The following is a 25,545-nucleotide window of genomic DNA, read 5'->3' as shown; positions in this document are numbered from 1 at the left end:
TTTTCATACAAAAAATATACATATATAAGTATACATTACAGAAATGCATCAAAACCCTATTAAGCAATCTTCACTAGCATTTCATCAGTCAATTCAATTTGACAATAATCTGAGTATTTTACAAATACTCTTGCACGCTACAAAAAGAAGTCAGATTTGTCATCTCTATTCTATTCCAATATTGAAAATTTGACCTTTTACCCCATTTTGAGCTACTGACTGCACTTCTGAGAAATGTGAATATAAAAATTGCTAAACTTCCCTCCCCTTTCTTCTTTGACCATATTTATAGTCACTCATGTACAAAGTAAACAGAAAAAATAATTACTAACTTGACTCAAAGGTCTCAACTTACTGCCACTTTCACATTTTTAACTTCTGACTCTTTCTGACTCTTTTTTTAAGCTTTCATTCAGTCATGAATACTTCCCCAAGGAGAAAAATATTCAAGTGCATGCAATTGCTTCTCTAGAGAGATCTGTTCTGAGACAGAAAAATCACAGCCCCAGAGCAATCTTCTTTTACAAGCTTAGTCTGTTATTAATACATTCAATCACTATGTACAAGCTATTAGTTAATAAATAACTTATGTCTTGAATAACTGTAGTAGTTTTTACTAATTGAAAAGTTTAATATCAGGTTCCACCATTCTGTAGTCTTCAAAGTTGCATCCATATATAAATTAGCATACAGAAAAATAATCCGTTGTCTAAAAGACTGCACATCAAAATAGTACTTCCATGTCTGCTTTTAAAAGAATAGGTTTGTGACTTTATTTATACAAATTGAAACTTCATAGGGACATATACTCCTTAACCCAACACTGTTAATGAAATAATTATTCAAAAATACGGTTTGTAACTAAGATTTCTGTACATTTTTGTACCTTTTTCAGACTATTATATAGGCTTTACCATCAGATTTTCAGTGCTGTGATATGCAGGTTTCAAATACTGCAAAGCATGTTTACAGACAGTAAGCATTTCAATTGTAGTAGCAGTCATATTACGAAAATAATTTTGGCTCAAATTTCAAAGTATCTGGGTAGTATCCCTTTAAATGTGATATGCTATTGTAAGCATCACACCATCTGTACAGTTAACTTTTTGCTGACAACAGATTTTAAGAAATAATGACACATCTGAGGTGTGATCTGGTTTTATGAACTAAAGAGCAGCTTTCCCAAAGTTTAAGACAAATACAAAAAAAAATATATTGCACAGCTTAAAACACAATTGTTTACATTCTGACTTCAATATAGTACAACTTAACCGTGAATATAAGGAATTACCAGTTTGTATTGTAAGTCCAATTATTTGTTCCAGAAGGTCAAATGTAATTTTAAAATTAAAACTAGTATATTTAAAATGTTTACTTGTTACAGGAATTCTAAAAAAACTTTTTAAAAGCTTTTGGAATCACTTTTGGGAGTCTGTAACTCCCACAAACCAACATTAAAAGTTCTGAGCAATACAGGTCATTCAACCCAATATTCCCTCAAAAAGCTATCAGACAGTAAGCACATTGTGAAGTATACATTTTTATTTAACATTCCTAAAATAAGCTGTATTTACATATTATATAAATGTATGAAGTCTTAATATAAAATAGAAAACTGCATTGACTGAGGAAATCACACTCCATATGGAGTTACTTACTGAAGACCACTTTTTATGAAATTTTACAATAATTTATATAAATTATCTCTTCCAAATTAGATGATTTTTCTTCTTTTTACTAATTCACACAATTTTGATGACTTTACAAACAGTGGTGTACATTATAAACTTAAAAAAAAAAAACAGTTACAGCATCTTCCGGCGCACAACTGGCTTTGGAAAATTAGACAGTCTTTTTTTGTTCTTTCTTAGGGTCTTCCCTGCTGCTTCTGTAGTTTCTTTCTGTTTGGTTTTTGTTCCATCCACTGGACTTCCAAAAGGAGAGATGAATTTTATTTCAACTGGTGGAGGTGACCAAGAATCTTTTGTGGTTCTGAAAAGAAGGACAGGCATCAAATCAATTTTTCAGTACTAAGAGTATTTAACAGAGGAAAAAAACTACATGGAATTCCAAAATCAATTAAAAAATAAATGCATGGTCTTCTCTTTGTAGATAGAATTAAGGTAAAAAGGTACATAAATCAGGTTTGTTTGGCTTCCACATTCCCTTTATTCCTTGTCTGGCCATCTCCCACCTTGTATGAGAAGCTGAACTGGAAGAGCGTGAGTTCTTAAGGTGGAATAAGACAGTGAAAGAGCATTGCAATGTCATCACTGCAATTAGTATCCACCTGCCCTTTTCTATTCCCTCCCTCTTCCATTTCCATTAGCAAACCATACCCATGAATGGGGAAAGGTGCCTATTAGACCAGCAGGCTGAGCTGGACAGGCTGATGGAGTGAGAGAAGACCTGCACAGCCAAGTGGGGAAGAAGCAGTTAGGCACTTAACAGCTGAGTCACCATCACATTAAGAAATGCAAATAACTGTTCAGAACTTATTTCATACTTGCTTCCTTTCTTCATTTCTGATTTTGGAGTTCTACCTCTCTTCAATTTTTGCTTTACCCCGGCCTCTATAGATTTGGTATCATCTTCCTCTTTAGCTGGAAGCTCCTATGTTAAAACAACAAAAATGATACTCATGAACAAGTTCTTAGACGTCTATGGAATAATAATTTTTTTTCATTACGAAATCATGCCAAAGTTATTTCCAAAAGTACCCTTTGTTTGCAAAAACAAACCTTCCACATCAAATTATTTTACCATCCTAAAAGTTAAAATTCTGAAATTAACAGATAACATACGAAGCGAGTTTAAAGAGAGCCACTGTGCCTTTTGCTAAAAGCAAAACAGTATTTATCAATTCTTGATTTACATAGATTCAAAACTGACTTTCGTAGTTTTGAATCTAGTTTTCATGAAGAAAAACAATAAAATTTTTAGCTGATTCATTTAAAGCTCTTTTTAGATATGCTTCCAATGAAAAGGGCAAAGCATGATCTCAAAAAATGGTACAGAATTAAATCAAGAACATGGGACAACGGGACTTTTTACTTACTGCTTCTTTCACAATTCGGGAAATGCTAGCTACAGTTTTTCTCCTTGACCTCAAAAGAGGGGGTGAAAAGACAAATTGAGAAGACAAATCCGGGTCCAAATCCTGGAACTGCACAGGATGGTCTGTTTTTCCAGCTAAAATGACAATGCATTGTTAGCATGCACATACATTATACATGAGGGACAGTAATATTACATTACAGCTGACAAATAAGAGCACAATAGCTTCCCAAAATAAAGGTTCAATCAGCTTTATAAACACTCCATGCAAAGGCATTTTCCTCCCAGTAACTGCCTCTTGGGATTCATTCTTTTACCATAAAAATAGTGAAACAAAACTAAGCCAATGTAGTGATTTTACCTGCACCTACAAAAATATAATAATCAGGTATTATACTCCAGAGGCATCAACAATCCTTACATATTTCAAAAATATTATCATGTACTCTAATTAAGAAACTCCTAGGTACAGTAATTTCACTGACAAAGTATACACTCATGAAAAAGAATCATATAATTAAACAACTGTACAGTTTGTTGGAAGATGCAGCTCATCTGAACTTGAAAACTCAACAGAATTCGGAAACACACATCCTTTATATCTCTGTTGGGGGGGAAGGGGTGGCAATCACATATTCACAAATAATCTCTGGTTTTCAAAATGTGACAGAAATCAAGTTCCTTACAAAAATATAGCTTGAATTTAATTTCATGGCTTAGATCAGCTTCATAATCTATTTCTACCAGAACTAAGCAGGCAGTCACACAGACTTCAGCCAAAAGGTGAACTGCCTCTTGGCAAATTTTTTCTTTCGCATGCTTACATTCTTTACAATACTTAAAGCCATCCTCACAGTTTGTTTTCAGTGGTTTAAAGAAGAGGCTATGCCCTCTTTTGCATATAAACACAGTGCACCTACCTTCAAATTTCTTTGTCAGCTTTGTGAGAGGAGGAGAGAAAAGGAAAGCCTCATTTTTCTCAACAGCCAGTTTCTGATGGATGGTAGTCCTGCGGGATCTGGTCCTTGTAACCCGATCTGTCAGAGCTCTGGATGTCTGATCTTGTCCTGAGGCATTTATGTCTTCCAGCAGCAAAGGACTGCCCTCAGGTACCTGGGAGGTCTCCTCTGACACTGATCTCCTCTTCCTGCCCCGACGCCCTGTCCTCACTGTAGTCCTGGGTGTGGCTGGCTCCTCACTTGGCTCTGCAGGAGTTTGTTCATGAGTATCCACTTTTTCTGGGTTCTCTTGTGGCACTCTCCTAGTTTTTCTCTTAGGAGTATGAAGGGCTTCTACCTTCACACCTGAATGTATGTCTTCCTGAGAAGAGGCAGACTCTTGGTCTGCCACGACGTTTTGTGCCGCCTTCCTAGCACTTCTTCTAGGTGTGACAGGAAGTTTAAATTCTGTTTGAGGAACAGATGATTTAGACACATCAAGATCAGAATTTTCTGAAACTTCTGATGAACTAATCTTTCTTCTTCTGCCTCTTTTACTTGGCACTGGTAAAAGGAGTTGGTCACTAAGCTGCACCTGCTGATCCTTGACAGTATCTTCAGTAAATTGTAAACTAAAGCTTTTCATCTTTCTGGCACTTCTACTGGGACTGACGGCTGATTTTACTTGATGATCAGTATCAGTCTTGCCAGTTTCTGGACTTCCACCCAAACTTTTTCCTCCTTTAGTCCTTCTGGAAGTGAAAGAAGCAGTAACGCTGCCTTCAGCAAGAGGCGTTTCCTCAATAGGCTGTTCTTGGAGTTCAGATGCAGCTTCCTTTGCTCTCCTTAATCCTCTCCTGGGAGTAACAGGCCGTGTACTGTCAGACAAGGTTTGTCCATCAGAATGGCTGCTCTCTGTTTTTTCTAAATTGGACAGTTTAGGTTTCCTACCTCTCCTAGGAGTAACAGGTGTCACAGGTGTTTGCTCCTCTTGAGCATTTTCCTCTGTTTGGAGCCTGGGAGTCTCAGGTGCTTCTTTTGTTCGCCTGGTACTTCTCCGAGGAGACAGGCCAAGCAGAGCAGGGCTGTCTGTCTTCAGCAGCTGCTGAGTGTCTGCTGACAGAACACCCAGACTTCTACCCAGCCGTCCCCTTGTGCGTGTTCGTGGAGCAGTGCCATAATGATGCCTGCTGGTTTCCTCTCCCACTGCTTCTAGCACAGGTGTTAAAGGAGCTTTTGCCTTCTGGAATCTGGTTACCTTTTTACCTATGGTTTCATGGATTGATTGTTCTACAACTTCAGATGTAAATTCTTTACTTCTCGTGTCCTTGATTACATCCAGCAAGTTCTCAGCAATGGCAACTTTAATAGGTTCAGGCACATATGGGAGTGACTCTGCAATATTTTGAGATTCCTGATCACCAGTTACAGTGGACACTGAGTTTGTAACATGTTCCTGGCTTTCAGTATTTCCTAAATTGGACACAGGCTTTTCTTCTTTTGTTGTGTCATCTGGTTTAGAAGCATCTACTGATGTAGGGTCTCCCATTTCTGCTTCCCCTTCTTCTCCTTCCAAAACTAAGGTAAAATTATTCTGAGATAGAAAAAGGTCGCCATCTCCCTCAGCTGCATCACATTCACTATCTTTGTTATCAGGCAAATCACATGCAAACTGTTGCTCTATATTTTCATAGCTATAATGAAGAACATTTGATGGATCTAGCTCACTATATGGTGATGTTTCAGGTGCTGGTTCTGAGGTATCTTCTATAACCTAAAGTTAAAAAATATCTGTTAATACTTTATTCAATACCAAACAGACTAATTTCACACTGAGCTAGATGAAACTGAGGACAGTTCCCTTAAGACCATCCCTGAATGTGAAACAATGTGCTTTTGTACTCCAGCTGAGAGTTTATGTGTTTGAGGCACAAGGATCAGAGCAGTCCCCGTGTGCAATTCACATGCTCTGTTTCTGGTATTTCTCTCCAGAACTGACCATTTGCCACGGCCCATGACCAGGAGCACTTATCCAACACAAGGTGTGTACACGGCCAAGGGTGCCCATCGCATTGCAGTGCCCTCTGGCTGTGGAGCAGTGCAGAGTGACCCACTGCCTCTGACAGGGTAAAACACAATTGGGTACCCAATGCTAAAAGATTCAGTTATGATAGTTCTGACAGTAGCACTTACACTGGCCAGGTATCACATCCAACAACTCAACACTGCACTTTGAGGCGTCATTTGGATTGCATGAGATAACATATAGCTACTAAATACCTCCACCTCTTGACACCAAAATGCACTCATTACTGGGAATTCTGTGTGTTAAGAAGGAACAAATGACCTAAGCACCTAAATAATTCTGAGTTTGGTTCCCACATCTTTTTGTCCTTTGGTAACTGGTTACCAGTACAAAGCAGCTGCATTCCTATAACTTTCTTATTGTCTTTAACATTAAAACTATTTTTAAAGTAAAATAAGGTTTGAATTCAAGTAAATCAAATGAATGCCTAGCTGATTTCAAAAATAGTTTAGGCTTTTATTTTGGTTTTGTTTGCCCTCAAAGGCCTAAGTCTTGACAGGTCCCATTCATGTTATAGGAACAGAGAATGCAGAAGAGAAAAACATATCTGCCCTTACAACACTGAGGTTTTTAATTTGTGTTAAGCAGCTCAAGAAACAGACACATTTTTGAGTGCCTCCAAATTGCCAATAGAACAGGCCTCAATTTGCAAACTGTTCTATTGTGTAGAAAATGGGAAAATAGTTTACTTACATTAATTTCCTCAGTTTTTGGAGGATTGCTAGAAACAGGGACTTCTTCAGCTTCAGCTGCTTCAGGGTTACATTCTTCAGGTACATGCACACCCTTGCCCTCAAGGCGATTTTGAGACGGAGCACTGACCATGTCCTCACTGTCAAGGATACTTATCACAGCTAGAAGAGATTTATGTAATTTTATCTTAACCTTTATATAAATGATCTAAGTTTAAGCAAAAAGAAGTAACAGAGCTAGCAAGAGCAAACAATATGGTTCTCCATCCTACCACATATATTGGGCTTTCTCCAAAAGGTAAAACTATTGTGCTGGTTTTGGCTGGGATAGTAATTTTCTTCATAGTAGCTGGTCCTGCTCTATTCTGAATTTGTGCTGAAGGCAGTGTTGATAACAGGGATGTTTTAGTTACTGCTGAGCAGCACCTACACAGAGCCAAGGCCTTTCCTGCTTCTCACACCATGCCAGCAGTGAATGGGCTGGGGGTGCCCAAGGAGATGGGAGGGGACACAGCCAGGACAGCTGGCCCCAACTGACATCCCATGAAATATGGCATCATGTTCGGCATAAAAGGCAGGTGAAAGAAGGAAGAAGCAGGAGACATTAGAAGTTATGGTGTTTGTCTTCCTTCCCATGACCCATTTTCCTGCTTTCCTGGAGATGGTTGAACACCTGCCTGACAATCAGAAGCAGTGAATGAATTCCTTGTTTTGCCTGACTTGCATGCAAGACTTGTGCTTTCCTTATTAAGGTGTCTTTATCTCAACCCAGGAGTTTTTTCACCTTGCGCTCTCTCATTCTCCTCCCCTTTCACCCAGGGGAAATGAGTGAGTGACTGTGTGGGGCTTAGTTGTCAACTGGGTCTAAACTGTGACAACTACAGGTCAGGTAAAGGATGCAGCCCCACAGCAAGGAAGAAAGAGGAGAAAATCAGTTGTCAAGCCCATGGAGGAGAAAAAAAGAGGAAAATGTGGCTGGAAGACAGTTCCTTCAGTCTGCATACTGAGGATGCATAATCTTTTAAAATAGTAAATCAAGCAGCACATCCCATGGCACATAAATTGGTAGTGGTGTACAACATTAAAATAAATACTGATCTGTCCTTATAATACTTTAAGTTCTACCAGCATCTCAATATTTTGATCAAGAATAAAAAGATTCACTATGCACTTTCTCCAAGGACTTTCTTTAAGGAGGGTGTTCTCTCTACAGTTTAATGAAAGTTAGCAGTAACATGCTACTACTACTTCTATCTGAGACACCTACAGTGGTATGGCAAACTACACATTTCACTTGAGGAGCTCTGCTACCCCACCACACAGAACATTTCCAACATACATTCACTGTCTGCCTCCGGGGATTCAGCAAGCTGTGGGTTTGTTGCAACCAGTATGGCTTTTTCGTCTGATGAAGAGGTCATTTCAGACTCCTGGTAGGTTGTTGCACTTCATGAAAAGAGAGAAATTCATCATAAAGCTTGAAAACACACCTTTAAGAGCTTTACAAATTACTTTCTCACTGTAAATCTTCAAGTTTCAAATCACAAAAAAATACAAGAAAAATTAGGAATTCCTCTATCAACATAAATCAATTTGTGACTCAATTCATAATTCACTTTGCAACTCATTTTATGCAATCAATCAAGTACTTAACATTCTTTCCAGCAATCCAACACTAGATAATAATGTAAGAGGTGCATTACAGAATAATGTATTATTTGTCTTCTATAGAAAGAAGGCAACTACAATAAGAGGTTCAGAACGAACTGAACATAAGTCTGCACAGGTGAAAGTTACCACTTGAAATTAAAGGTTCTCTCATTGCTGACATTCTTTATCACTCAGCAGCTGCAGCTTTTAAAGTACCTGGTGAGAAAACGGCTTCCCTTTCAATAAACAAGTAGATGCTAGTTGAGCACACACAGAAAACAAAAATTAAGTAAAAATACTGTCAGAAAGCATTCAAACTCCAAAATAAACCCACTGGAGTTACAGGAATCTCAGGATTCATTTTTAGCTACACAATTTTCAGAAAAAAAATTCCATGGCTTATGTTCAGAGCATCTGCTTAGTAACTCTCTCAAGGTCTGTATGGGACTGTTGAATGAAGTCTTTATCATCATACTTTGTGGTCTGCAATGATTTGAGAAAAAAGGCTCAAACTGACAGCTAGTCAATATGTATGACATTCATGTCAGATTACTCTTGGTCACAGACAGATGGAATAGACAAGCCCTTACATATAAGAACACAGGAAGAACTAATCCCAGGTCAAAACCAGTTTTCAAACACAGAAAAACCAACAGCTATATGTTGTGTGAACCCAAAGATGTATCTACTTCATAAGCTCACCCTTCATTTCCAGCCCCAGAAGTTGCAGCCTCAGCAGCTTTAAACACTGGCTTATACTCAGGAAGGGTCTGATATTCAGCACTTGTTTCTTCCACAAATCCTACAAAATGAAGAGACAGATGACTTCCTGTTGCACTCAACATCACTTCTTTTTAACTGCTCATATGAGTTTAAAGTGATCCTTTATGCATGTCATCTAGGGTAGGGACTTAACAAAATAATGCTACCAAGACTTCAAGTGCAAAGATGGCCTGTGCTCTTTCCAGCAGAACAAGAAGCCTGATGAATAACTTCAGTCAAACAACATAAAAATTCCTGCAAATTATAGAAGTGCTCCTAACACATAACCAGAAGCCAAAGTTTTAAATGTGTATACTTTTCAAAACTCCCACACTGTTGCCTTTCAGCTGCAACTGCACAAAAAAAAAAGTCAGCCAAGGAAAGTATACATTCATAAGGTCCAGGACACCGAAAAAAGAACTTAAAATACAGAGGTCATTTTAAAAGCCCAGAGCACTTGAAAACTCATCATTAATTGCTGCACTCTTCAGTAATTCAATATTTTGAAGACATTTAAAAAATTCAGAAACTTAGGTTATCACATGATGAAACATACCTGCTTCTTTTCTTTGCCCTGAAGGATCTGGTTGTTCTATCTGGAAAGGTTTATCTTCAACCATTTCACTTTCTTCCTCCTTCTCCAATTCTTGAACATCAACAGTTGCTTCAGAGGAAGAATTAGCTGGTTTAGCAGATATAAAGATGACATCATCTTCAAAATCACCAGGCAACTGCGCATCATGATACTCCAAAGTAGTCTGGTCTGATCTGACAGAGAAGTTACTGTTTTCCTTGCTGACATCCATCTTCTCCAAATCATCTCCAGCCATGCTTTCTAAAGACTCCTGCAATTCAGCACGATCTTCCCCAGGACTGCTCAGAGTAAACAGAGTTGGTTTAGTTCCGCTTTCAGACCAAGCATCCTCTACCAAGCCTTGATGCTGCTCAGATGAAGTTCCAAATAATGCTTTATCATCTTCTGTCACCTAAAATAGAAGTTCAGATCAGCAACATGAGTCTGCTTGTTGTCAAAGCAAAACAAAAAAAAACCCAATAAATACTGATTTTTTTAAGTTCCACATGTCCCCTTAGTGAACCAATGCAAAATTAATTCTCATTCTAGCATTATCTTAGATTTAAGGCTGAGTATAAAAATTATTACACTTTAGATTGCTTATTGAGTTTCCATGACATTGAAGAATTAAGATTAAATCAGTCTTGCTCACAATGCCCTCTGAAGGCTCTTCACTGGCTTTACTAGTGTGTTTTCAGGAAGACAAAGCTTTTCCTAGTAAAACCCTAGCTCAAGATTTCTCTATTTTATGGTTGCCCTTTCAACAAAGACCTGTGCACGACTAAAACATGCTGGTGTTCAGCTATGCCTGTGGCATGGAACAAGCAAATTAATCTGGCCACAGTGCCACTATTAGTAAGAATTTCATACAGGAGAGAGTACATCTTGTTACAATTGAGCAGCTCCTTGTAACATACAAGAGCTGCTCAGACATGGGATTGCAGCACATGCCCTTCTTGTGCCCCCCATTTGGGCACATTATGCTGGCAACTGGCTGATGGGCTGAACCACAGAATCCAGCTGCAGGAGCAGAAGGGACCACAGCTGGTCAAGATGGACCCACTGCATTTGAAAACTACATGGATACTACTCCTGGTGCAAGGCAAGAAGCTAACCCAAGAACTTTAGGCCTGAGAGAACAAAACACTACAGTTCTCTTCATCAGGAGTCTCTTTTCACCATCATTTAAGTAAATCCAACATTGCAAAATGACAGGTTGAGAGTCAATGCATCTTTATGACTTTTGTTACTTTCCCAGATATTCAACTTACAAAATTTAACAAACCCAAACAAGTGGCTCCATCTATATTCCTTACCTTCCTGCAACACTACCATTTGAAAAAGTACAGCTGAAAGGTGAACTAACAATCTGAACATCTGAGTAAAGCCCACCATGGTCCCTGATGTTTATTATGAGTATGTTCCTGCAAGAACACCATGTTATAAAATGTGTAGCATAACACAATCTTTTTTTTTAACCAAATTCTGCCATTCTGATTCACAATCAAGATTCTCAGTGTAAGGAATATAGATAAATCTAAATTAAATCACAGCACCATCTGCAAAACTCACTAACTGCAGGCCAGCTTACCCCAACAGTCCACTTTGCATGTGAGCTCTCTTCCCTGAAAGATATTCGAGGTTCCTTTGCTCGTAGAGGAGGAGTAACTGATCGTCCTGGGGATGCAGAGGGAGTTGCTAGGGGTGTAGTGCGAAGGCTGGACCTGAGAATAGACTGAGGAGTAAACCCAGGAAAACCAGATGATGTGGCCAAAACTTTAGCTCTCTAGGAAAAGAAATAAAAACACTTAATTTAGAACAAATTAAATCATCAAAATAGAAGACTGTGCTTAAATGACAAAAATATAATTACCCTAAACTGTGAACTGAGTTTATAGCAGCAGAAAGTTTTGCCTCTGCACCGTTCTCCCAAAAATACTGACATTGTAAAGACAAAAATGCATGCTTTTTCTATTTCCCTTCGTTTGTCTTTGTAATGCTAGCAAAATAAACACTATTTTTCAAAATTACTTCTTCAGGAAACAAGGATATGACATCTTGTTTTCTGCAATGTTATCTCCTATCCACTAATTTTTGCAATTCCTACACTACTCTTATAAAAGGCACACAACTTCACTCTGCACAGTAGCGTTTTCAGTCACTGCATCTGACAGCCATTCTGCAGAGAAACAGACACAGCTTTTTCCTTAATTAATCAGCCACACACAAGAGGAAGTGACGCTGCTGCAGAAATACCTACGCATCTTCATGTAGAAGCATTCAGCTGCTCTTATCTCAGATTATTTTACAGTATTGAAAGGGTTTTCAAAAGAGGAGGCTGAAGTTAGTTCATTAGTATGGATGATACTTCACAAGAAGGTGAAAAGATGGAATTGTTCCATACAATAAAAATAAATTTAGTTCACAAAGCTATGGGACAAGCTGTCTCAACTGAGAATTAAAGCTTCCTGCTTAAAGACTGTTCCCAACTAAGTGCTTCCAAAAGGGCTGTGTATGTAATAACCACGTGCATACTAAAAATTTCAATCCAGAAGCACTTCTACTAAATACTTTCGTGATTTCACTTAAAACAAACCTCACAAGTTTTTCATTTGGTTGGTTGCTACTGAGTTTTTAAAATACAAACCTTGACCACACGAGGAGTTTCCAGTAAATTCAACTCTGATGCTCTTGGCAGATTGTTTTGGGAGCTGGAGCGCTGTGCATTTGTTCTCAGGGGGCTGGATGCCACAAAAGAAGTGGAAGCTCTGCACGGGGACTGCCAGCTCTCCTCCTGCGCCACTGAGCGGGAAGGAACAGGACGAACCACCAAATCCAGCAACCTGTTAAAATACACATTTCAAACTGGAACATCAATTAATAAATGAAAAAAAAACATGCTGTGATTATCTCAGATGATGCAGAACAAAAAGACTGGACAAACAAGAAATACAACCTCACTGCAGGGGGTGATCAATCAGTCCCACACACAAGTGACAGGCACTTTGGAGCATTTTTTCATTATTTCTTTACATTTCATACCTAATTTCCTAAATCCCTGCCTCTGACATAAGAATACCCAATTTTATGTTGCACAAGTGACCTAATTCTCAGTAGCGGAGAAAACTCATATACATTTCAATGCAGGGACCATTTCAAATTGTCTACCTAATTTTGTCCCTAAGTTGACTTTTTCTTTGAGATGCAACACTAAATCCATCACAATCCTTGGTAAATCAAAAAAAAGCATACACACATGCACATGTATATACATGATAAACAATACAATTTTGAAATATAAAGTCTGTAGATCTACTATACCTTGAACACCTTTGAGAAAGTTTTGTAATAGGTGTCCCAAGAAATGCATCAGGCAACTCTGCACTAGGGAGAGGATGTGTACTGACTGCTGGCTCTGTAGTTCTAGGACTAGAAGGAAAATGAAAACATAATCGATTTTTATTCCCTCAAAGCCCAGCCATATCAGAATTCAAGTTTATCTAACTACATCCCATGTAGGACAATCACTTGACAATTTTAAGCCTCTTCTCCACTCTCACTAATTCTGCTTATTTTTAAATAACCAAGCAGGAACTGGTAAAAGATTACTGTGACGATCACACAAATGAGTCTATAAAAGTTGGTACACCAAGAGCTTCATGGTAGTGACAAACAGGTTGAGTTTCAGCTTCTTAAACACTGTAAACACATTTGCCATAATGTAAATATGTGCATGTGTATAGAGAAGATTATCATAGCAGAAAAACTCTCCAAACACTGCACATGAGGAATTGATTGTCAGCTGTTATATATGTGCAGAAAAGCAAAACAAAGCTTATTTACGTCCACCTTCCCGCCAAAAAACTAACACAATTCAAACTGAAATATCTTTCTCTTCTCCTACAACTCACTCTCTCTCCACCTCCCTCTCCAAACATGCAGCTTAAGAGTAACTTTTATAAAAGGCTGCTTACCTATGATATCGTGAGGTATTTGTTTTCTCCTCATTTCCTAGCCATACTTCTCCAATTTTGGACAACACTTTACTGATGAAAGTTGCTCTTGTATGCACATTTCCTGCATTAGCCTGCCTTGTTGCTGTTGATAATGGCTTTGGCCTTGGCACTGTAAAGCAAGAGGGAGCAGTGTCAGCCTTGTGCATTCAAAGTGATGGCCAGCTGCACATCCTCGTTCCCTTCTCTCAAATTACCTTCTCTTAAGACCGATGAAGGCAAACGGTACGGCTTGGCTCTCTCTACTGCCAGCTTCCTTTGGACTGTGGGAAGGATCTTGCCATACTGGTCTAAGAGAGAATTTCTGGCTACTGCTCTCTCTCTCAAACGAGGATCACGATCATTCTGACAAAGGAAATGTGCAAAGCAAGAAGTTAACAATTCACCAGAAGTTCATTGCACAGGACTGTCTCTGCTAAGGCCTAAATTTACTCTACAGACAAAGGAGAACAAATCCACTGCACAGAACCACAGCAAATTCTAGATTCCACCCGGGACCACACATCAATTTCACCTGGTAGTTTCGGGAAAGTGCAAGGAAGACTAGTAAAAAAAAACCAAAAACATAAAAACTCCAAACAACTTCAAAACTTACAACTAAAAACCATAAGGCAAATTTTACCTGTGGAGCATCTAGACTGCTCTCAGGTAAAAGCCAGATACGAGACATGACATACAACGTACTCTTCATTCCACAGAAACAAGTAACACAAACAACTTCCATAACCTAAACCATACATGACAGAGGGATCTGAGGAACTGAATAAAAAGACAAGATACATATTTATTCCTCAGATGCAAACAAACTCTTTTAACTGGAGTCCATCGTGGTCTGTAAGTTTTAATTCATAATTTCACACAGCAGGACTGCTACCCTTACCAACAGATGGGCCTTCATGGACTGATTCAGCTGGAGTGCTGGGATGTAGTTGGCACGCTGCAGATGGTGGACTAAGAGGAATTCATGGTTCTGAACACCAGATTTGGTCTGTAAAAACTTCTCCAAACACTCCTGTGAGAAATAACACATTTCAAACATCATCACCATTCTGCCTCTTCTCTTGCCCAAGAGACAAGGTTTTTTTTGTTTCTTCTCCAAACTCACTTTTTCTGTGTCTGTGAAGGGCAGCTTCAGCAAATCCTCCATCAGCCCCATCTCCTGACAGATTTCATACATGTGCTTTAGCAGCTCTTCTATGTTTAACTTCGTGGTGTGTTGCTGCAACAGACCCCAAGCCTCCACCATGCACCTACAGTTAAGGTTTAGGACATGGAAAAGAATGAGAACACTGAGGCCAGAAAGATGCCCCACAGTGAGGGTATCCATTCAAAGCTCAAAGGAAATGGAGGGGAGCCCCAGTTGTGCCATCAGTTCTCCACATTTCCCAAGATGTGAATGCCAAAAGAGGGGAGGTTCCTTACCTGTTGGACAAGAGCACGGTGAGGAACAGCCGCACCTCACTGCTGCTGGACATGGACGGCTTCATCATCTGCATGTACCTGAGGGCTCGCCTGTGCTCCCCCTGGCACATCAGGGACTGGATTATCCTCATGTGCTGCCATGACACTGTCTTGAGTGTAGCTGGATGGAAGAGCAGGGCCAGGGAATTCTGCACAAGTTGAGAACAGCTTCATTACCATAGATACACACAGCCAGGCAACAAAGAGTCAAAACTTTCTGCAGCAAGGCTGGATGTGGGTTTGACCAACTGAGAGGTCTAAATAACAAAATACTTGATCCAGGACACATCAGTAAAATTCTTCAGTTATTTGCAGGGGAAAAAATATCAGCCACCCAGAACAGAGTGAATGCTTTAAGAGGAACAAATCAGATTTTTTAAGTTCACAAAACCCCGTGTACAGACAGCGCTTTTAAGAAATACATTACTTGGTAACTTGCGCTATAAAAAAATTGGTCGTATTAGCACAGTGACAAGAACAACATTCAGTATCAGGAAGAATAGCTATTAGGTTGAAAAGCCACTCCTGCTGTCTTTAGTCTCAAATGTTCCTGTTATCATCAAAGCTTCCATGCTTCAAGTACCTAAAACACTCTTCTAGAAACAGTGCCCAACCTGTCTGCTGTAAACCTAACCACGGACAGCTTTAAAAATGCAAATATTAAGCATTAAGTTGATTACTCCTTTGTTTCAATCAATTTTCTGTTAAAGTAGTTAAAACAAAATCTCAAATCATAACTTGTTACTGAAGATGTCAGACCAGTGTTAAAAAAACGCTTCCAATGCTTCAATAGCTCCTTATACCTAAGTATCAATTTTTAAAACAATGTTATTGGTTACAGCTCTGCAGTGCAATGTGTGTCCAACTCAACTGTTTCATACTTACTTCATAATCATTGTGATCTAGAAGCCAAAACCCTTGAATCAGTTTAACAAGACCCCAAGGGATAGCAAAGGCAGTTGGAAAGGAGTCAATTGAAGTTTCTGTTTTATTTGGAAAGGAATGCATAATGTCTAGCAGCAGGTAAATTGTCTGAGAGTATCTAATTAAGGTGAATAAATCACTAAAACAAAAAACTTGTATCACATTACATTTAGCAAAACATAGTAATATTATCATCACAGGAAGCAGCAAATCCTAATGTATTGATCTTGCCATTTTAAGCTATTAAAAACCTTTATATCAATAGGCAGGTCCTGATCTCAAAACTGTATTCTGAATATACTTCCAGAAAGAAACACTTGTGGATTTCTGTAAGGCAATCAAAGAGGCAGATACTGGGTGTTTATAAACTGCTCTTACAAACCCAGGCTTCTGCTTCTGTCAGTGAAGCTACCAGCTGGACAGGCAACACACTTCACCATCCAATGCCTAATTATTAAAGAAAACAAGTTCTACACCTGTTTATTCTCCCCATTTCCTGTCTTCACACAACCAACTCAAATTATGGTGCCCTTACAATGCAACTTGGCACTGACTGCTTGAAACTGTGTTTAAAACTGCATGTGGATCCCTCACTCAAAAGTGTCATCTTCCCTTTCTGACATCCCATGTTAGGAACATGTCTGAATAAGGCAGCATGGGACCACAACCATTTTTAACCCTTTTACTCTCCAGGCTCTACTCTTGGTTTAGCCAACAAATAACAAAGGTAATTCTGCATGTTCCAGCAGCCTAAAAATTAGGCTTTTGCCCAATGAATATCCAGTGTGCCTGCACTTTTCACACAAAAAATACCCAAAACCAAACTGTTAGTAAGGCTGGGAAACAAATGATTTTGGCAAAAATCAGCAACTGGAAAGCAACTGTTACAAACCCTTTTACTCTGAAACAGTACATTTTAGGGCACCATACTCACAAGCAGTCCTATGCTACATATAGAGGTGTCTTAAAATATTAGTAACTGCATTAAAATTGCAAAGAACTAAGTGAGGTTTTTACCTTGAACTCAACTTAGGGAACATGTTTTCTCATAGGAGAAGAGACTTTTCAACAAAATATTTTAAAAAGAAATCAGTAAACTTCCAATCTAGAAAGAAATTAAAAAATGCTTCTGTCAAGGACTTAATTCTATTATAAATGTGTTCAGTCACACTGTGTTTGAGGCATAAATTTAAAAGTGTTGTTAACCACACACAGGTGAGAAGTATGAAAAGCTTTTTTTTGCACACACTGAAGAATTAATAACAAAATCTGGAAAGGATACAATTGCATGTTTGTCGCTTTCTTCAATGCTTTCTAGCAAATAGAGATCCAGCAGGGCCTGAAATGAAAGATGAAAAGGTTTTCTAATGCTCCTGTCTTTCACCATCATTGGCTTTAGGAGACTGCTGCTGCTGCTGCTGGGGTTTGCAGTGAACACAACACTCACATGTAAACTAACAGGTGGGTATTTCCCAGTGCCGCCTTCATCTCTCCGCCACAACTTCTCCACTTCCTCTCCCAGCTGGGAAACCATTCCATCAATCATCAAGCAATCAGAATCCCATTTGCCTCTGCAACAAAAGAGACCAAGGGCTTGCACAGAGTAGAACACTCATTCCAGCCTCTCAATGTCACAGATTTCAGAGTCAGAGCAAAGATGTCCTTAGCTCACAATGAACTTTTTCATCAAGGAGTCCAACGCACAAACCCAAGAGAAGAGTTGCAATAACCTTTTGGGTTCCAGGTTTGCTTTCATGCTCTGTTATGTGTAATGCCAAGGAGTGCAGACAAAGGGTTTTAACTGCAAAAATAATCACTCTCACACAGTCTAACAGTGGCAGCTTTCTAGAGAATTCCTCTAAGTCTTACCTTGATAAGCACTCGAGTTTCTCTCGGTGACCCGTATAGTAGCTCTGAATCAGAGGGTAATTGTAGAAAGGTCTGGACAAATGCATGTGATCATCTACAGGTGATAAATAAAAAGCAAGTTAAAGAAGTAAGACTACATTTTTCAACTAAAACTTTGGTCCAGACAGACAGAAACCACACAACCTCAAGTGCTTTGGTACTACAGGCTCTGTGCTTACCTAAACCCTCGGGAAGGAGACTGGATCGACAGAACCAGATCACCACTTGTGCATACAAAGAAATAAGGCTGGTTACCATCTGCTTATTTGTCAAGTCTGTAAAACCTGAAAAAAAGGCATAAGATATTTTGGATATTCCTCTCATTTTTACAAAGCTCCCCTCAGCAGAGCAAACACAAATTATAAAACACCATGGTGGAACTCTTCTTACATGTAGTTGCCCCCCTGGATCAATTATGAATTTGAAGGAAAAAAAACCCACTGTTCACCCTTCAAAACAAAAACCAAACAGTACAGAGAAACAGAATCACTAAAGATTAAAATGAAAAATTATAGTCTTATCTGCAAGATAAGGAAGGAAGGAAGACTATGTTTTCCACGTAGCAGAGATTTTTATTTTAGTAAAAGAGATTATAGTCCTCTTTTTCCCTCAAGATGCCAACAACAATTGATAAAATCAGAAGCCAAAAGGAACTTCCTTTATACATTACATATTTCAGTTTCTATTGTATTTCCCAGCAATTTGCACACAACTATCAATTGCTAGCTAACAATTAGGAACACTTCTCAGCATTACCACACTCAGTGGCTGCAACTGCTGCCCAGGTGATTACTCAGCTCAGTGCTGAACCAATGTACCTTCTCCTACCCAGCCTCATGAATTCCACAACAAGCTGCTCCCCTGAACTCAAAGTGGCTTAAATCAAAGTCCCAACTGATCCGATTTAAACCCCTCCTCCCAGCTCAACCTGACTCTCTCCCAACCATCCAAAACAACAATGGCTCCTGTCTCCACAGTTACAACCCAAGCATCCTTCCAAAAGTTAACAATCACACCAAAGGCCCAGCAGGGCTCTCACCAACCTTTCTCTGTAAGCTCTCGGGCTTCTGCTAGAAAACAGTTCAGGACTGTGCTGAGGTTGCTCAGCAGCAGCTGGCAGTGCTGGAGGGACTGTAATGTCTGCGGGTCAATGAAGTTGCAGGAGCCATCAAACAGCGGAACACCTTGTCAAGGAGAAACATTGAATCATCACTCAGCACAGCAACTGCACACTTCCAAACTACAACACTTCAACAGCCACAAGAGACTTAAAGAACCGCTTAAAGAACCAGCAGCATGCACTGGCAGAGTACTGAAGATCCTTTACAAAGAACGACTCCAGGTTTTAAAAACCACCACACCACTACTCACATATTTGGTCCAGTTCATCTTTTGTACAGATCACTTTGTTCCACGTCCACTCAAGAACAAACCGTAAATTTACAGCAGAACTTGGCTGCTCTTTAAAAACAGAAAACAAAAAGGACATGAAGCCACGATTTCTAACCAAAGCACAAACATAAAAACAGTGGAAGCAGCATTACCTTCAGAAGTCCAGTGTTTAATGCATCCCGTCAGAAGTTCTAAAGAGCCTGTCTGCACAGCAGCTGACAGCACTGCCTCTAACTGCTCCTCCTGCACAGAACAGACAAAAGCAAATCACAACCTCGCAGACTTTTCCTCTCAGTCTCACCTTGATAAACACTGCAGCTTCTGTCAGTGACCCGTGTAGTAGCTCTGAATCAGACACTACCTGAGCCACTGACAGAAGTGTTTGCTGCTGCCTGGTTACCCACTCAGACATCACCTGCAAATGCAGCTACTTCCATATTCTTGACTCTTTCCTCATTCTACCCACAGGCTGGACTGCTGCTTGGTTTGAGGAACACAGGAATGTTTTCCTCTGACATTTCAACTTTATGCAGGCTAGTTTCAATCTCTATTTCTTTGCCTCAGGGTTTCAGTCTTCATTCACTGAGTCCTAGTTAACTATTTCCAGTAGCATCCCCTGCTAACACCCATTATGCACTGTGGGCACAACCCTTTGCCATCAGGAACACATGAAGGGGACAGAGCAAACACCACTGTGTTTGCATGGAGACAGTGAAGCTGAGGCCAAGCAGCTCCTGAGACCAGCAAGACAGGAAGCAGCTCTGACAGCCAAAACATTAAGTTTCAATTTGTTTAAGCACCATAAAGATATGAAACATTTTAGTTCTAATGGGCTGGAAGTTCAGGCTGTTCAATTACTGTATTCTAATGCCATGGCAGTCCCTGAGAAGGATAATGCACAGGCATGCACACACATGGAAATAATGTAGCAGCTTATTCAAGCTCAGACATTTATTTCAGGTGAAATGATCCTGCCACAAATTTTAATTTTTTCCTTTCCTCTATTTTTTAAAAACAAATTTTAAAAGTTTGCATTCTAAGAAAATCATGACATTTAAGAGCAATTTCTACATATTAGAAGACATACAGGATATTTCCACCTTTTTATGAAATCTGGTTTCAGACAAGGAAACATGCCAAATACTACTCAGGGCACCAAACAAAATTCCAAGTTATTTGACCCTAATTCTGAATTTTTTCTTCCTAGTATTCAAAAGCAATCCCTATTTAATGCAGTGTCTGAACAATATAGTCACAATTCAGCAAAGGTCATCATAAAACTTCTTGCTTTCCCAAGTTACTTCCCAACCAGAGTTGACATCAGAACATCTAATCAGAATGTAAAAGCCTACACCAGGCTTGCAAAATAAGCATTCTATGGGCTGGGTCTGCTTGCCAAATTTGTTTTAGCTGCCACACTATAGAGAAGTGCTATTTTTCCTGACACATTTCCACAGTCTGCTGAAGAATCCCACAGACAGGAAGATGAAGGCAGGAGGAAGACTGCTCTCCCCTTCCTAGTGCTTGCTCTCCACTCCATGATGACCATTGAACCCTTCAGCTTTGACCCTGCCTGGAGAAAGATGGGCTGTTCATCACAAAGGCTCCTTCTTTCATGAAGCCCTTCAGATGAGAAACAAAGTTTGCTGCACAGAAAATGGAAAACGCACGAGAGAGGGGTGTGAAGCCACTGTGGTGACAGACAGAATGCAGCAGTGTTGAGAGATCCAGCTGAGGCATGTGCTGCAGCAAGAGGGCAGTCTAAGAGGAGGAAATCAAGCTACCACAGCTCAAGGCAAAGGCTACAGAGGTAAAGATCAGTTTGAGAGGGTGCAGGGAAGGGAAATTCCCAGATGAAGGGATAATGAGAGGAAGTGGTGATGCAGTTGTCAGGTAGAGAGCACCATTATAATTGGTTAGCACTTCCTTGGAAGGAAGTAACATCTAGTGCAGCAAGCCGGTGTTTGTAATAGCGCACATCTGAGGGGGAAGCACCATTGGGGCAACCCTACTGCCCTGCACCCAAGGCTCTGAGACCCTGGGGGCATGAAGAGGATGAAGGCTGTTCCCAGGGAGAGCTGCCTTCTGATGCACGTGCCCAGCACTGATTGAATGCTTCCCCATGCAGACCCAGGCATGGAATTTACATACACTGAAGACAAACCTCTCAGGGCTGCTCACAGTCAGCAGAAGTAATAATGTTCTTCTAACTGTATGTCAAAACCTGCTTCTCAGAACAGTGTGCAATCAAAAATCATGGTCTAGTAGCCTCTACAGTCTTCAGACAAGATGCATATATTTCTCTCTGGATTTTCCAGCATACACCCACCTGACTCAGACTGGAGGGTTGGACATCAACCAGTCTTGGAGACAGCAAGCCAGCTACAAGACACCGAGAGTAGCTGTCACGGATGGCTTCACTTATTAAAGGACCAGATTTCTTCAAAAACTTCAGGGTCTGAAACATCAATCAAAACACACAGGTTAAGACAGCATTTAATCACTAAGAAGACTTAGACTGTCAGAAAGCTGCACTAGTAGCAGCAGGCTTTAGGTTACCAATTTTGGTAAATATTGCTGTGTAGACACTAACAGTTTGAGTTTCTTTAAAAATCCTTGTAATGCTGAAGGCAAGAAAGTATTTTCCAGCCTGTCTGTCAATACACAGGCCTTGCTTTTCCCTGAGCATTGACACAAATTACATTCTGCAGAAGTTAAAACTAATACAACTTCAAATCATTCTTTGAAAGACTCTATGCTCATTGGTAAAGGAGATGATTTATATGGGTATATTTAGTGAGCTGGAACTTAATTTGAAAGAGTTTGTCAAAAGCTGTGCAGTGGCTCAGAAATCAGAATTTGGCCAAGGCTGACAGAAAAAACATGCATTTCTTCCTCAACAGTTAAATCACTTTTAACTCTCTCCATGCTCAAGTTCATCAGGGATCAAGACCCCAACTCCACACCATACAAAGAAGTAAACATTTCCCCAGCTTCCACCACACCCATCCTTCCCAGCCATTCAATCCCTGCTCATGCCTCCCTACAACAGTGCCATCTGCATGAAACTGGCACGATATGACTGCAGCTAAGCATGTGGATGGGCAGTGTGAGCATCAAGTGGTCTCTGACACTCAAAGCACTGCAAGAGAAAAGTTACCAAAGGTTCATCTCTTGACACTTTCAATACAGTAAAAAAAGTCACCTCCTTCTGGAAGCCGGTGCAAGTCATGTGAACAACTCCCGAGCTGAGCAAGCAGGTCACATCTGCAGAAACAAGGAACATTTGACAGACCCTGGCACCTTCTCACCAGTTTATGCTTTATAAATACTGCTGTCTGCAAAGACAAACCTCCAGCACCACTTTCCTTCCTCACATCACTTACACACATCCCATAAAAAGGAGTTACTCTCTGTCTCTAGAAACTTGAGAGCTATCTAGTGCTGTGCTTTGGGCCTCAGCTCAAAGGCTTTTCATTTTGGGAGCATCACCCCTTCCCAGGCCATGTTACAGACGCTCCAAAATCCAAAACTCAGCTGCCTGTCAGATATGTTTCACAAGACTAAGTGCCTTGTCAGGACACAGTAACCAGGTTGGAGAAGGTTTGTGGGCATTTTTTTGGTTTGGTTTTCATGTGACAAACAATGAACAAGAAAGAGAACCACTCAAGTGGCATTTCACCTCCACCAAAGCTTGCTACTATTCAAAAGAGAAGCAGTGAAATACCTACCAAAATTATAGGTGCTTGGATTAAAGAACTGTTCAGGTGGTGGATAAGAAGGAGGAACTCCCCGACTCAGACTACGCTCGTGTACCAGAATATCCAAAATGAGGTTTGGAGAAGTCATGCTTATTACAGGATCCAGTGACCACAGGGCAAAATAGGGGCAATCATGAAGGAATTCTTCTGGCCTTAAAGAAAACAAGTGCATAAGCTCAATAGCAATTTTCAAATTAACCTTTTGTAGGGATATTGAAACCTCTTAATTAAGACCTACCTCAGCGAGTCTGGCATTTGGGCATGATACCAGCGATTGATGTCAAACACTCCCAAATAAGTAGATGGTTTTCCCTGACCATAGGTATTCACTTGCCAACTGAAGATTGATACACTGGTGTCAGGAGAGATTACTGTCAAAGACAAGACATTGTTTCTTACTGTGGAAAATATGAGATATTTGGTGGTTTTAAAGTATCACTTTCTATTTTGGCTTAATTCTATTATTGCACTCAAGAAACACAAGACTTTATTAAGAATGATAAAAACAATATACAGAGTAGCAAATGTCAATGTGATAGGTTTTTATCATACTGCCTCTCTTTCAAATTGTATCTGTTCCAAAACAAACCAAATACACAATTATTAGCTCATCAAATTGTTCATCCAGGTCATCAAAAAAAGATATCAAATAGAACTGGCTCCAATACTGAGCCCTAGGCAACACTAGTAGTGACCAGGCACAAAATGGATGCAGCCAGAGGCTTGAGCAGGATTAAAAATATTCAGGTAACATTCCTAAGCAAGAGACAGAAGGATCTTACTGTTCAATGCAGACAACTGGCAGAACAAACTGACTGACCACCCTTATACAGATGACCCCATACACTGCTCCAGCATCTCAGCCAACATAAAATAAAGCCTACTTTTTCCCTTAAAATATGATGTTCAGAGGGATAAAAAAGTCCCACATAACTTCAGCAAACAATTTTACTTTTTAAATAAGCTCAGCAAGATCAGCTAGATGAATATTTAAGACTTTAGGACTGTGGGTACAGAACAGCATTCATTGCTCAGATTTCCAAACCATGCAGTTCAGAATAACCAAGCAGGGGCATCAGAACAAACCTTCATTAACGTTATCCTCTCTGTCAGCATGGTTGCGAAATTTCTCTATGGTCTGACAGCTGAGTAATTTAGTATTGCTTGTCTGCCCTCTCAAGGGAAAGATTCCACCAGTGAGGTCTAAACTGTACCTTTCATCACAGTATTCCAAACCCTGTGTGGGGAGAAAAAAAAAAAAAAAAAAAAAAAAAAAGCTAATTTTCATGAGATCCACTAAGAAAGAATGTATATATCTAATATAACATGCATATTGTACTGTTTATTTCTAATAAACTTATTTATTTCTAATGGACTTATTTCTGATAGCAAATAAGAAAAATCTGACATTCAAAAGAATTAAGTGTCAAATTTTAACAGATATTGGCTGAAAAGGCTTTGCACATTTTCAAATATTAGCATTTCCTTAGCAAAACTTTGCTCTCAAACATGCACAGTTCACACTATTTTATTAAGGAATTTTGGAAGTAACAGATGTATGCAAGGCAGATAAGCAAAACCAAAACCATCTCTTTGAAAAACTAACATGAAGCCTAAGCCAAGAACCTCATCTTCACTGTAGGATAACTGATCACTAAAACCAATTTTAACAGAGATGATGTCCTGAACAAGAAATTCACCATTCCAAAAGACAGTTCCAGAAGATAAAGCACTAAAATGCCATAAACCTATCCTGCATTAATTTTAATGTCTAGAAATTTCTGCTTTCATTCATATATTAAGAGCCATTCCACCTTTCAGTGCAGAGGGGAAGGAGAAAGTAATACCAAATAGTTCCTGCCAAAGACAACTTCTAACCAAAGCAGCTTGTTTTAGGTTCTCCACACCGGGGTAAGCAAATTTAAGTTAAGGAACTCCAGTGCATAGAAGATATTGAGAAATGACATTCCAGATCAGTTAAACAGGACAGCGTTCAAAGGACATGCACTGGTCAGACACTGACACGAACACAGAGACTGTACTCAAGCCTTGTGCAGAACAAAGGTAAGGATATGCTCCAGGACCATGAACTGATCTGCAAGATACAGCAGCTGCTGAGATGATCTAAAAGAGCTCTTTGCAAGTCTAATTTAAGAGTATCTTTCCGTTTTCTTACTTGAGCAGATTTAAACCAGCCTTGAAGGCAACAGAGACTCAAGTCTGACACGTTTATAAAAATACAGTGCCACATGTTCCAAAAGGTCCATTTGTGACTTCTACCATGATATAAAGTCAAAAATGCATGGTTTCATAGCCTCAGGTCTGAT

The 25,545-nt window shown here is 39.6% G+C and overlaps 1 protein-coding gene across 2 annotated transcripts in view; it reads right to left on the bottom strand.

Moving 5' to 3' along the window:
- Positions 1-607: 607 nt before the first annotated feature.
- Positions 608-25,545, bottom strand: part of LOC134415903 (protein ELYS-like) — a 41,190-nt gene continuing 16,252 nt past the window's right edge. For both annotated transcript variants that reach the window (XM_063151894.1, XM_063151896.1), the window contains exons 8-36: positions 24,305-24,455; positions 23,457-23,589; positions 23,189-23,370; positions 22,663-22,724; positions 21,787-21,915; positions 19,610-19,700; positions 19,437-19,526; positions 19,109-19,249; positions 18,245-18,349; positions 18,027-18,120; positions 17,605-17,728; positions 17,440-17,496; positions 16,119-16,265; positions 15,195-15,382; positions 14,878-15,022; positions 14,653-14,784; positions 13,970-14,117; positions 13,734-13,884; positions 13,081-13,188; positions 12,407-12,602; positions 11,351-11,545; positions 9,742-10,171; positions 9,126-9,225; positions 8,113-8,219; positions 6,775-6,935; positions 3,978-5,769; positions 3,059-3,192; positions 2,507-2,613; positions 608-1,992 (exon numbers count right to left, since the gene is read on the bottom strand). In XM_063151894.1, the coding sequence (XP_063007964.1) occupies positions 1,806-1,992; positions 2,507-2,613; positions 3,059-3,192; positions 3,978-5,769; positions 6,775-6,935; positions 8,113-8,219; positions 9,126-9,225; positions 9,742-10,171; positions 11,351-11,545; positions 12,407-12,602; positions 13,081-13,188; positions 13,734-13,884; positions 13,970-14,117; positions 14,653-14,784; positions 14,878-15,022; positions 15,195-15,382; positions 16,119-16,265; positions 17,440-17,496; positions 17,605-17,728; positions 18,027-18,120; positions 18,245-18,349; positions 19,109-19,249; positions 19,437-19,526; positions 19,610-19,700; positions 21,787-21,915; positions 22,663-22,724; positions 23,189-23,370; positions 23,457-23,589; positions 24,305-24,455 (5,787 nt within the window). In that variant the 3' untranslated portion in view covers positions 608-1,805. The remainder of the gene's footprint in view (positions 1,993-2,506; positions 2,614-3,058; positions 3,193-3,977; positions 5,770-6,774; positions 6,936-8,112; positions 8,220-9,125; positions 9,226-9,741; positions 10,172-11,350; positions 11,546-12,406; positions 12,603-13,080; positions 13,189-13,733; positions 13,885-13,969; positions 14,118-14,652; positions 14,785-14,877; positions 15,023-15,194; positions 15,383-16,118; positions 16,266-17,439; positions 17,497-17,604; positions 17,729-18,026; positions 18,121-18,244; positions 18,350-19,108; positions 19,250-19,436; positions 19,527-19,609; positions 19,701-21,786; positions 21,916-22,662; positions 22,725-23,188; positions 23,371-23,456; positions 23,590-24,304; positions 24,456-25,545) is intronic.

The sequence above is a fragment of the Melospiza melodia genome, chromosome 3 (genome assembly GCF_035770615.1).
Source record: "Melospiza melodia melodia isolate bMelMel2 chromosome 3, bMelMel2.pri, whole genome shotgun sequence".
Taxonomy (NCBI): domain Eukaryota; kingdom Metazoa; phylum Chordata; class Aves; order Passeriformes; family Passerellidae; genus Melospiza; species Melospiza melodia.
The sequence above is the reverse complement of the archived record's forward strand: the minus strand, read 5'-3'. Positions and strand labels throughout refer to the sequence as shown.